The sequence below is a fragment of the Anolis sagrei genome, chromosome 4 (assembly GCF_037176765.1).
Source record: "Anolis sagrei isolate rAnoSag1 chromosome 4, rAnoSag1.mat, whole genome shotgun sequence".
NCBI classification, from domain to species: Eukaryota; Metazoa; Chordata; class Lepidosauria; order Squamata; family Dactyloidae; genus Anolis; species Anolis sagrei.
In genome coordinates, this window is record NC_090024.1 from 29,161,104 (window position 1) to 29,173,529 (window position 12,426).

General features: G+C 40.6%; 1 protein-coding gene across 2 annotated transcripts in view; it reads left to right on the forward strand.

The window, feature by feature from the left end:
• Nucleotides 1-6,703: 6,703 nt before the first annotated feature.
• LRP12 (LDL receptor related protein 12) overlaps nucleotides 6,704-12,426 on the forward strand; it is a 35,502-nt gene continuing 29,779 nt past the window's right edge. For both annotated transcript variants that reach the window (XM_060775759.2, XM_060775761.2), the window contains exon 1: nucleotides 6,704-7,120. In XM_060775759.2, coding sequence (XP_060631742.2) covers nucleotides 7,033-7,120 — 88 coding nt within the window. In that variant the 5' untranslated portion in view covers nucleotides 6,704-7,032. The remainder of the gene's footprint in view (nucleotides 7,121-12,426) is intronic.

A 12,426-nucleotide genomic window follows, 5' to 3' on the forward strand; every position in this document is an offset into this window, starting at 1 on the left:
AACAAATTTCAAACAAGTGTTTTCACAGTAATGATATAGGAGAACTCAAAACACAAACTGAAAAGGTGTAACACAAACTGCAAAACATTTTGCAGCAATAATTTATCATAATGTAACTGATAAATTGTATAATGTACTGCACTATTGCATTGTTTAATGTTGAATTTAGAAACAAATATTCTATGTCATGCAATCATCGAATTAATGGTAACTCCAAGAGCCATCTAGTTCACCCACCAGGCAGTGTAGGAATCCACAACTAAAATGTCCTGAGAAGCTGCTATCCAATCTCTGATTTAAAAACTCTCATTTTGTCCCTTGTTGCTACACCTTGAAGACCCGGTGGCTCAGCAGGTTAAACCACTGAGCTGCGGAACTTGCTAACCGAAAGGTCGGTGGTTCGAATCCAGGGAGCGGGGTGAACTCCTGCTGTTAACCCCAGCTTCTGCCAACCTAGCAGTTTGAAAACATGCAAATGTGAGTAGATTGATATGTACCACTTCGGCGGGAAGATAACAGTGCACCATGCAGTCATGCTGGCCACATGACCTTGAAGGCTTCTACGGACAATGTTGGCTCTTTGACTTAGAAATGGAGATGAGCACCACCCCCCAGAGTCAGACATTACTAGACAATGTCAAGTGGAAACCTTTACCTTTACTTGCTATACCTCTGTAGCAGCCCAACATATAAAGCAAGCAAGTTATGATAAATTTAATTTCAATGAGGCTATTGTGTGGAACTAACCCTATGATAGGAAGATCAGAGACCCAAAGAGTCTGTATAAAAGTATTGCTCCATCATTATTAAATAACCAAAGCCCCTCAGATCAACATGATTTTTTTTTGCTCCTGAAAACAGACACAATCCCCTAAATTCAAGTGCAGGTATATCTCAGTTCTTAACACAAAGTGATAGAAATAGCATGGAAAGAATACAAATAGTTTCCTACAAACCACAATAGTTAATTATTTTTCAATATCAAAGCAATATTCTAAACTATCATTATGCACATGCAAAGTGAAACAACCTGGTCAGCCTTCCATAAGTGAACAAAGATATTTTGAATTTTCTAGAGAGCATCTGAAAGCGCCTTCAAAAATGCATCCTTGGATGATTTTTATTTCTCTCAACAGTCTCCACTTCCCTTATGATTTCCATTTTAATGGCAAAACATATAGATGTAAGTTTTTTCAAGATGCCAAGGGAGCTGGTATGGCATTCTAATCTGCTTTCTCCTTTTGTATCCATTGTGTTTTTCATACAAGATCAATCAGTGATTCTGGTGGCAGCCATTTATCTTTTCTCTTCTATGTAGTAACACACAGCTAATAACTAGAATACAGTCCCATTCTTTCTAAGGTCAAGTTTTATTGCATTATTTAATGCAGATCCACTGCTGCAAATCAACATTGAAAGTTTGTCTTTCCTAGCTCTCCTTTACTATTCTCCAGCATCAACATTGGTGTGGGGGAAAGAGGGGCACTTTCACTAGAAGGTAGGCAATAAAAGGAAGGTAAGAGAGGATTAGTTGAGACATGTCTGTATAGAGAAAAGTTGGCCACAAATAATATGGAAAACTGTTTTATACCATAACTCCTATGATCCTTCAATATTTCTTATTCTGGCTAGGGTTGGTGGGAACAGGACAGCAAATCCATCTGAGAAGCCACAATTGTCCTTTCAGCATTGAGGAAATACAGGTTGAGCATATCTTATCCAGAATTTCAAAATTTGAAATATTCCAGAATTGTCATATGGATGGCTGAGATAATGACACCTTTGCTCTCTGTTGATTCAATGTATACAAACTTTTGTTTTATGCAAACATTATTTTAAATCACACAAAATTACCTTCAGGTTGTGTGCATAAATCAATTTAATCTTTAGAGTTGGGTCCCATCTCCAAGATATCTCATTATGTACTCACAGGAACATCTCAGTAAGTGAGAGTCCAAAAGTGGCAGGTTAAAACCCAGAACCTCAATCAGTGGCTGATGCTGTATGAGAGACTCCCCATTGGGCACACAGAAAGCTGGGTGACTTGGAAGGAACCACGAGATACAGAGCTAACCTTAAGAAATGGGGCTAAAAAAAGTGGAGTCCACGACATGCAAGTGGAGAAGAGCAAACCACAGATCACTTACTACTATGAAGCCTGAGCCTTGCCACATGCACAATTGAGGACCTCCCTATAGGAACACCAGAGGCACTCCAAGTGGCCAGATTCTGATCAAGGGACATTTAATATAATGCCAATTTTTAAACTTTGTGTTTTTTAAATACATTTTCAACTGTATCCTTGGTTTGCTTCTGATACGCTAAATAAACAGCCTCCTAACATCTGTTGTAAAGGAGAGGTAGAGTTCTGCAGACTCAGTTTATAGTTCTAACAGAGAGATGTCAATGTTTTGCAATCTGAATAAACTAAAGCACCTTCTCACAGCAACACTAGAGGCACTCCAAGTGGCCAGCTTCTGGTCACGGGAAATTTAGTACAATGTTTTTGTTTGTGGTTTTTCTATACATTATAACACATTATTAATCAGTTCGTTTAGATAAACATATTAAACATAGGCATCTGCACATAAACGTCCTGCAAAGTTGGCCTTACAAAGCTCAGTGCAGAAGAGCTGATAAGAAGTTGTACATCACAGGCCTGTAACTGATGCTGTTTCCATAGGTTTCCAACAAACAACTAGAAGTGCGACTTGTTCTGTAGAGCTTGCTGTAGGAACCCACTGGATTTAAGGTTTTGCCTTTTATCTAATAAATCTGTCCTCCTTTTCACCAACTGCTAAGTTTATTGTTTGGTATCCTAGTGTAACACAGAGAGATGAGGATGGGATATGAGGCGGGGAAAGGCCACTGAGAATGATGTAGGCCAGATTCATCTTCTGAGATAGTTTTTCAAAATATTTTAATGTCAGTGGCTCAGATGTTCAATCAGGTGATCCCACTTGTATTATGGCATACTTTTAGTGGTCTGGGCTTGGGGGTCCTATACCCAGTGGCTTATGTTGAAATGTTTGCAGACTTTTGGATTAAGAAAGAACATAGAACAGAAGGCAGTAGCAGAGCTAAGAAAGGTTTTGCTCAGTGTGCTGTACAATGTGTGGAAACAATTTGAAGCCACTCAAAGGAAGCTTCAACCGCAAACCTGTGATTTGGACGCTCTTGAAGAACAGTAGGCTGTCCCGTGTGGAGCACTAGACAAGTGTGCAGCAAAGAGAGTGAGATTTGCTAAGTTAAACTCCAACAGCTGGCAAGACAGGAATATTATCTCAATCCACAAAAAGTAAGAGCTCTTATCACATCTTGGCAACTGGGATGGAAGCATGTGGCATGCATAATATAGAATTTGAGTTAAGGAGAGGAAGAAAATGGGATGTTGCAGGTAGCTAAAATAAAGCCTTTGGTGATGTAAGTGCGGAGGCAAGTGGGATTCTAAGAACCTGACAGTAAAAAGAAGTTTTTGTGTTTCTGGCTTTTTAGTTGAGAATAGTGCCAGTATATCCTTTGTGGCTGAAAATTTATGTTTTCTTTTTCTTGTTGTTTCAAGCTCCAGATCACTGCTTTTGTGATGATGAATTACTCTATGGGACTTGTTTTCAAAATATTTTATTAATGGAACTCACAGCCTTGAAGTGTGGTGGAGGCTCTTTCTTTGGAGGCTTTTAAACAGAGGCAGGATGGCCATCTGCCAGGGGTGCTTTCATTGTGCTTTTCCTGCATAGCAGGGGTTGGACTGAATGGCCAGTGTAATCTCTAGGATTCTATACATCCTAAAACTTCCAGGGGATGGGCTCTCTCAGTGCGTCTAAATATCAGTTGATGGGATCTAAACATATCCTAATTCTTTTCTCGATAAGGTAAATTTCTCATGCAAGGAAAGACAAGAAATATCATTCCTTTAGCATTGGGAAAGTACAATATTCTCAATTTGATCTTTTGGTCATCTTGGACAAGGAAGATAGGCACCAGGAGATCCCTTAAAATAATTCTGAAGCAACCCAAAGGCTCCCACAAATGTATGTTAGTAGAAAGCCACAATTTCACCCCATTAGTTGTACTTTCATGTTAGGAATTATGTACTTTTGCTCATCAGGTCTATGTAATTAGGCATTTTGGAAACAATCACACACATCTTCTCAATCCAATTCCTACAAGGAAATTGTACTGTTGCAAAGGTATTCCCAGAAGTGTTACTATCAAAATTTACTATGAGAGCAGGCATTGCACACACTATTAACCTTAATTTACCTTTCAATATTAAAAGACTGTAGATCTCCAAAGACTAAATTTCAAAATAGTAATACAGTTGGCCCTCCACATTTGCCTATTTCACATTTGCGGATCTTTTTTTTTTTATTAAGTTGTGTAAGTAGAGTATAACTGTCTCCATTATATTACAGCGGTATTAAAGAAATAAAATCAATACATACAGGTAAAGAAGATTACATACTTTACTGGTATAACTCAATTTCTACTTTTTTCTACTTCTATTTTAGGCCCCTTCTACACTGCCATATAAAATCCATATTATCTGCTTGGATTATATGGCAGTGTAGACTAAGGGCGCTTCCAGACAGGATGAAAATCCGCCCCAAAGCTTTGGTGCGGATTTACATCCCCACTAGGTTCAAAAAAGTCCATTCCGGATCTTGGATTTAGTTCCTTATATTTTCTTTTTCCCTTCACTGATATAATCCTTGAGCATGCAGTTGGATAGATATCCGTACCATTCTTTTATTTCCCATTTTTTGTATTCTTTCCATCTCAGCACAAACGGTTGCTTGTGCCGCTCTTATATTTGTCTTGGTCCTTTCATTATTGGCTGCTACTTTCCGATGCATGTCAGGTGGTGCAATATCGGCTAAACAGTATAATTTCTCCAGCGATGTTGGGCATAGGCATCTTGTGATAATGCAACATGTCTCATTAAGAGTCACATCTACTGTTTAAGGGTGGTGAGATGTATTCCACACTGGGCATGGGTATTCAGCAGCAGAGTAGCAAAGCACAATTATCTATATAAATAAAAATGCAATGTTCATTTGTGTGATTAACATAACTCAAAAACCACTGGACAAATTGCCACCAAACTTGGCCACAAGACACCTACTAACCCAAGGAGCAACCATCACTCAAAAGAAAATGGATTTTGTCATTTGGGGGTTGTAGTTGCTGGGATTTATAGTTCACCTACAGTAAAGGAGCATTCTGAACTCCACCAATGATGGAATTGAGCCAAATGTGGCACACAGGACTCCCATGACCAACAGAAAACACTAGAAGGGGTTGGTGGGCATTGAACTTGAGTTTGGGAGTTGTAGTTCACCTACATCCAGAGAGCACTGTGGACTCAAACAGTGATAGATCTGGATCAAACTTGGAACGAATACTCAATATGCCCAAATATGAACACAGATGGGAGTTTGGGGAAAATATACCTTGACATTTGGGATTTGTAGTTACTGGGATTTATAGTTCACCTACAATCAAAGAGCATTCTGAACTTCACCAATAACAGAATTGGGGCAGACTTTCCCATACAGAACACCCATGACCAACCAAAAATACCTGAGGTCATCCAGTGCAACACGCTTCACCAGGGCAAGAAAACATAATCAAAGCCCTCCTGACAAAGAGCCATCCAGCCATAGATATAGATAGATATATATGATTCACACACATAGAGATCCTTAGGGATACCAAGGTGCTTGTTTATAAAGCTATTGTCCTCCCAACCCTGCTATATGCCTGCGAAATGTGGACAGTCTACAGACGTCACATGCAACTCCTGGAACGATTCCATCAGTGCTGCCTCCGGAAAATCATGAAAATCTCTTGGGAAGACAGGCAGACAAATGTCAGTGTGCTAGAAGAAGCAAAGACCACCAGCATTGAAGCGATGGTCCTCCACCATGAACTCCACTGGACTGGCCATGTTGTCCGGATTCCCGAGTACCGTCTCCCAAAGCAGTTGCTCTATTCCGAACTCAAGAATGGAAAACAAAATGTTGGAGGACAGGAAAAGAGATTTAAAGACGGGCTCAAAGCCAACCGTAAAAACCCTGGCATAGACACTGAGAACTGGGAAGCCCTGACCATTGAGCGCTCCAGCTGGAGGTCAGCTGTGACCAGCAGTGCTGCAGAATTTGAAGAGACACGAATGGCGGGCGAAAGAGAGAAACGTGCCAGGAGGAAGGCGCGTCAAGCGGGTCCGCCTTCCACCTGGAAACCAATGCCTTCACTGTGGGAGAAGATGTGTGTCAAGAATAGGGCTCCACAGCCACCTACGAATCCACAAGGAAACCCATCATGGAAGACCATCTTACTCGTCCAACGAGGGATCGCCTAAGTAAGTAAGTAAATAATAATAATTATTATTTATTTTATTATTTTATTGTTATTATTAGTAGTAATAGTAGTAGTATGGTATATATTATGGAGTAATGGGGCTCACAAGGCTTTGGCCCTCCAGGTGTTTTGGACTTCAACTCCCACAATTCCTTCCTAACTTGGACAATACATTCCTAACACTGTTAGGAATGGTGGGAGTTGAAGTCCAAAACACCTGGAGGGCCCAAACTGGCCCAGGCCTGGCGTTGATGCTCAATGTGCGGGAAACCAGGGTCAGGAGGAGGCCAGGAGCCTCCCTCAGGACGCAGGAATCTCCTCCTCCTCCATCTCCCTCTCTCTCTCTCTCTTCCCTCAGCGAGCGAGGCCTGGCTTTCTAATGCGCAGAAGCGCCGCCAGAGCTCCTCCTGCCGCCGCCGCCAGAGCCTGAGGAGACAGGCGAGAGAGAGAGAGAGACACAGAGAGAGAGGAAGGAAGGGAGAAAGAAAGAAAGAGGAGGCCGCAGCCGGGCGTCGAAGCAGCGGCACCAGCGGCTCTATGGCTCGGCGCCTGAGGAGGCCAGAGGCCGGCGCGGCAGGCGAGGCTTCCCGCTGAGGAGGGCCTTCCTCGCTCCCCTCGCCTCGCTCCCTCTCTCGCTGCTCGCTCGCTCGCCCCCGCCGTGGCGGTGTTATGGCCTCTTGCTCGAGCGCCAAAGGGTCCCTTGCTTGGAGGTCAGCGCACATCCTGCTCCTCGTCGCCGCCACCGCCTCATGTCGGGGTAAGTACATATTGGGACAGGCGGGGGGGGGGGGGGGGCTCCATCCCCTCCTTTTGTCCCAAAGCTTGGCTATGGAAGGCTTTGGGGGTCCTCTCTATTATTCCCACTCCCCTTCCCTTTTGTCCCAAATCTGTGCTATAGAGAAGGAAGGCATTGGGGGCCTTACTCAGCAAACACCTCATTTCCCTCCTTTGTATCCAAAGCTCTGCTATCTTCTGTCTTTTGTATCCAAAGCTCTGCTGTCTTCTTCTATATAAATAAAAATGTCATGTTCGTTTGTGGGACTAACATAACTCAGAAATCACTGGGTGAATTGACACCAAATTTGGACACAAGACACCTCTCAGGCCAATGAGTGACCATCACTGATAAAAACACTGAAAAACACAGCAAAAGAGACTTAAAAAGCCAAAAAATTAAAATACAGTACAGCGCATAACCACCTATATACACAAACACATATATACACACACAAAACACATATACACAGACTGGGCCACAGCAACGCATGGCAGGGGACGGCTAGTCAATATAAATAAAAGCAAAATATATACACATATACAAATATAACACATATACAGGCTGGACCACAGCAATGCATGGTAGGGGACAGCTAGTCTATATAAATAAAAACGTCAGGTTTGTTTGTGGGACTAATATAACTCAAAAACTACTGGGCAAATTGACAACAGATCTGGACACAATACACCTTATCAGGCCAATGAGTGACCATCACTCATAAAAACACTGAAAAACACAACAAAAGAGACTTAAAAAGCCAAAAAATAAAAATACAATACAGCGCATAACCACCTATGTACACAAACAAATATATACACACACAAAACACATATACACAGACTGGGCCACAGCAACGCATGGCAGGGGACGGCTAGTCTATATAAATAAAAGCGAAATATATACACATATACACACACAAAACACATATACAGGCTGGGCCACAGCAACGCGTGGCAGAGGATGGCTAGTCTATATAAATAAAAATGTCATGTTCGTTTGTGGGACTAACATAACTCAAAAACTACTGGGCAAATTGACAACAGATTTGGACAAATACACCTATCAGGTCAATGAGTGAGCATCACTCATAAAAACACTGAAAAACACAGCAAAAGAGACTTAAAAAGCCAAAAAATTAAAATACAATACAGCGCATAACCACCTATATACACAAACACATATACACACACACATACACACATATATACACACACAAAGCACATAAACTTAAAAAGCCAAAAAATAAAAATACATTACAGTGCATATACAGAAACACATATATACACAAATATACTCACATAAAAAACACATATACACAGACTGGGCCACAGCAACGCGTGGCAGGGGACAGCTAGTCTATAGAAATAAAAATGTCATGTGCGTTTGTGGGACTAACATAACTCAAAAACCACTGGACGAATTGACACCAAATTTGGACACAAAACACCTTTCAGGCCAATGAGTAACCATCACTCATAAAAACACTGAAAAACACAGCAAAAGAGACTTAAAAAGCCAAAAAATTAAAATACAATACAGCGCATAACCTCCTATGTACACAAACACCTTTATACACACACATACACACATATACACACACACAAAGCACATAAACTTAAAAAGCCAAAAAAAATAAAAATATATTACAGTGCATATACACAAACATATATACACAAATATACACACACAAAGCACATATAGACAGACTGAGCCACAGCAACGCGTGGCAGGGGACATCTAGTCTATATAAATAAAAACGTCATGTTCGTTTGTGGAGCTAACATAACTCAAAAATCACTGGGCAAATTGACACCAAATTAGGACACAAGACACCTCTCAGGCCAACGAGTGACCATCACTCATAAAAATACTGAAAAACGCAGTGGAAGAGATTTAAAAAGCCAAAAAATAAAAATACATTACAGTGCATATACAGAAACACATATATACACAAATATACTCACATAAAAAACACATATACACAGACTGGGCCACAGCAACGCGTGGCAGGGGACAGCTAGTCTATAGAAATAAAAATGTCATGTGCTTTTGTGGGACTAACATAACTCAAAAACCACTGGACGAATTGACACCAAATTTGGACACAAAACACCTTTCAGGCCAATGAGTAACCATCACTCATAAAAACACTGAAAAACACAGCAAAAGAGACTTAAAAAGCCAAAAAATTAAAATACAATACAGCGCATAACCTCCTATGTACACAAACACCTTTATACACACACATACACACATATACACACACACAAAGCACATAAACTTAAAAAGCCAAAAAAATAAAAATATATTACAGTGCATATACACAAACATATATACACAAATATACACACACAAAGCACATATAGACAGACTGAGCCACAGCAACGCGTGGCAGGGGACATCTAGTCTATATAAATAAAAACGTCATGTTCGTTTGTGGAGCTAACATAACTCAAAAATCACTGGGCAAATTGACACCAAATTAGGACACAAGACACCTCTCAGGCCAACGAGTGACCATCACTCATAAAAATACTGAAAAACGCAGTGGAAGAGATTTAAAAAGCCAAAAAATAAAAATACATTACAGTGCATATACACAAACACAAATATATATACACACAAAACACATATACACAGACTGGGCCACAGCAACACGTGGCAGGGGACGGCTAGTCTATTTAAATAAAAGCGAAATATATACACATATACACACACAAAACACATATAGAGGCTGGGCCACAGCAACGTGTGGCAGGGGATAGCTAGTCTATATAAATAAAAGCGAATTGTATACACATATACACACACAAAACACATATACAGGCTGGGCCACAGCAACGCGTGGCAGGGGACGGCTAGTCTATATAAATAAAAGCGAAATATATACACATATACACACACAAAACACATATACAGGCTGGGGCACAGCAACGCGTGGCAGGGGACGGCTAGTCTATATAAATAAAAGCGAAATATATACACACATACACACGCAAAACATATACAGGCTGGGCCACAGCAATGCGTGTCAGGGGACGGCTAGTCTATGTAAATAAAAATGTCGTGTTCGTTTGTGGGACTAGCATAACTCAAAAATCACTGGGCAAGTTGACACCATATTTGGACACAATACACGTATTAGGCCAATGAGTGACCATCACTCATAAAACACTGAAAAATACAGTGGAAGATACTTAAAAAATAAAAATACATTACAGTGCATATAAACAAACACATATATACACAGTTATACACACACAAAGCACATATAGACAGACTGAGCCACAGCAACGCGTGGCAGGGGACGGCTAATCTATAGAAATAAAAACGTCATGTGCGTTTGTGGGACTAACATAACTCAAAAATCACTGGGTGAATTGACACCAAATTTGGACACAATACACCTATCAGGCCAACAAGTGACCATCACTCATAAAAACACTGAAAAACGCAGCGGAAGATACTTAAAAAAATAAAAATACAGTACAGTGCATATACACAAACACAAATATATATACACACAAAACACATATACAAAGACTGGGCCACAGCAACGCGTGGCAGGGGACGGCTAGTCTATATAAATAAAAGCGAAATATATACACATATACACGCACAAAACACATATACGGGCTGGGCCACAGCAACGTGTGGCAGGGGATGGCTAGTCTATATAAATAAAAACGTCACGTTCGTTTGTGGGACTAACATAACTCAAAAATCACTGGGAAGTTGACACCAAATTTGGACACAATACACCTATCAGGCCAACGAGTGACCATCACTCATAAAAACACTGAAAAACGCAGTGGAAGAAACTTAAAAGGCCAAAAAAATAAAAATACATTACAGTGCATGTACACAAACACATATATCCACCCACACAAATATATATACACACATATACACACAGAAAATACATATACACAGACTGGGCCACAGCAGCATGTGGCAGGGGACGGCTAGTCTATATAAATAAAAGCATCATGTTCGTTTGTGGGACTAACATAACTCAAAAATCACTGGGCGAATTGACACCAGATTTGGAGACAATACACCTATCAAGCCAACAAGTGACCATCACTCATAAAAACACTGAAAAACGCAGCGGAAGAGACTTAAAAAGCCAAAAAATTAAAATACAATATAGCACATAACCACATATGTACACAAACACATATATACACAAATATATACACACACATATACATACACAAAACACATATACACAGACTGGGCCACAGCATGGCAGGGGACTGCTAGTCTATAAAAATAAAAATGTCATGTTCGTTTGTGGGAGTAACATAACTCAAAAATCACTGGGCGAGTTGACACCAAATTTGGACACAATACACCTATTAAGCCAATGAGTGACCATCACTCATAAAAACACTGAAAAACGCAGCAGAAGAGACTTAAAAAGCCAAAGAAAATAATAAAAATACACAACAATGCATGCACATAACCACATTGTTCCACTTGACATTAAGTCCAGTCGCGTCCGACTCAGGGGTGTGCGTGGGTATTTTGGGGGGGTTTACAACAGCCTACAAACATACAATACAAGACAAACCTTTACAATTAACCATAATAATAAAAAAATAAAAATAATACTAATAATTCTTTATTTATATCCCACTTTTCTCCCTAACGGAACCCAAAGCCATTCACAACAGAATACAGTTCAATTCAAAGCACATTTAACATGAAATGCAAGGCAAGAATCACACAAAGCACAATAACATCCAGTAATAAGATATACATAAATATTAAGCTTTTTTTTTCCATGTTAGGAGCAACTGCAAGTCGCTTCTGGTGTGAGAGAATTGGCGGTCTGCAAAGACGTTCCTTAGGGGATGCCAGGATATTTGATGTTTTACCATCCTTGTGGGAGGCTTCTTTCATTTCCCCCTATAGGGGAGCTGCTACTCAACCCACTCTCCCCAGATTCGAACTGCCAGCACAAGGGTTTAACCCAATGCGCCACCCAGGGCTCCATATTAAGCATTAAAAACATTTAAAACTAATTACAGTTATTATGGAGACTCATCGATTAAATGGAAGCCCCCGGCAATACAATGGGTTAAACGTTGTGCCGGCAGGACTGCTGACCAAAAGGTTGGTGGTTCGAATCCGGGAAGTGGGGTGAGCTCCCATCTGTCAGCTCCAGCTTCCTTTGGGGGGGGGGAATGAGAGAAGCCTCCCATAGGATGGTAAAACATTAGGGAGTCCCCTGGGCAACATTCTTGCAGATGGCCAATTTTCTCACACCAGAAGTGACT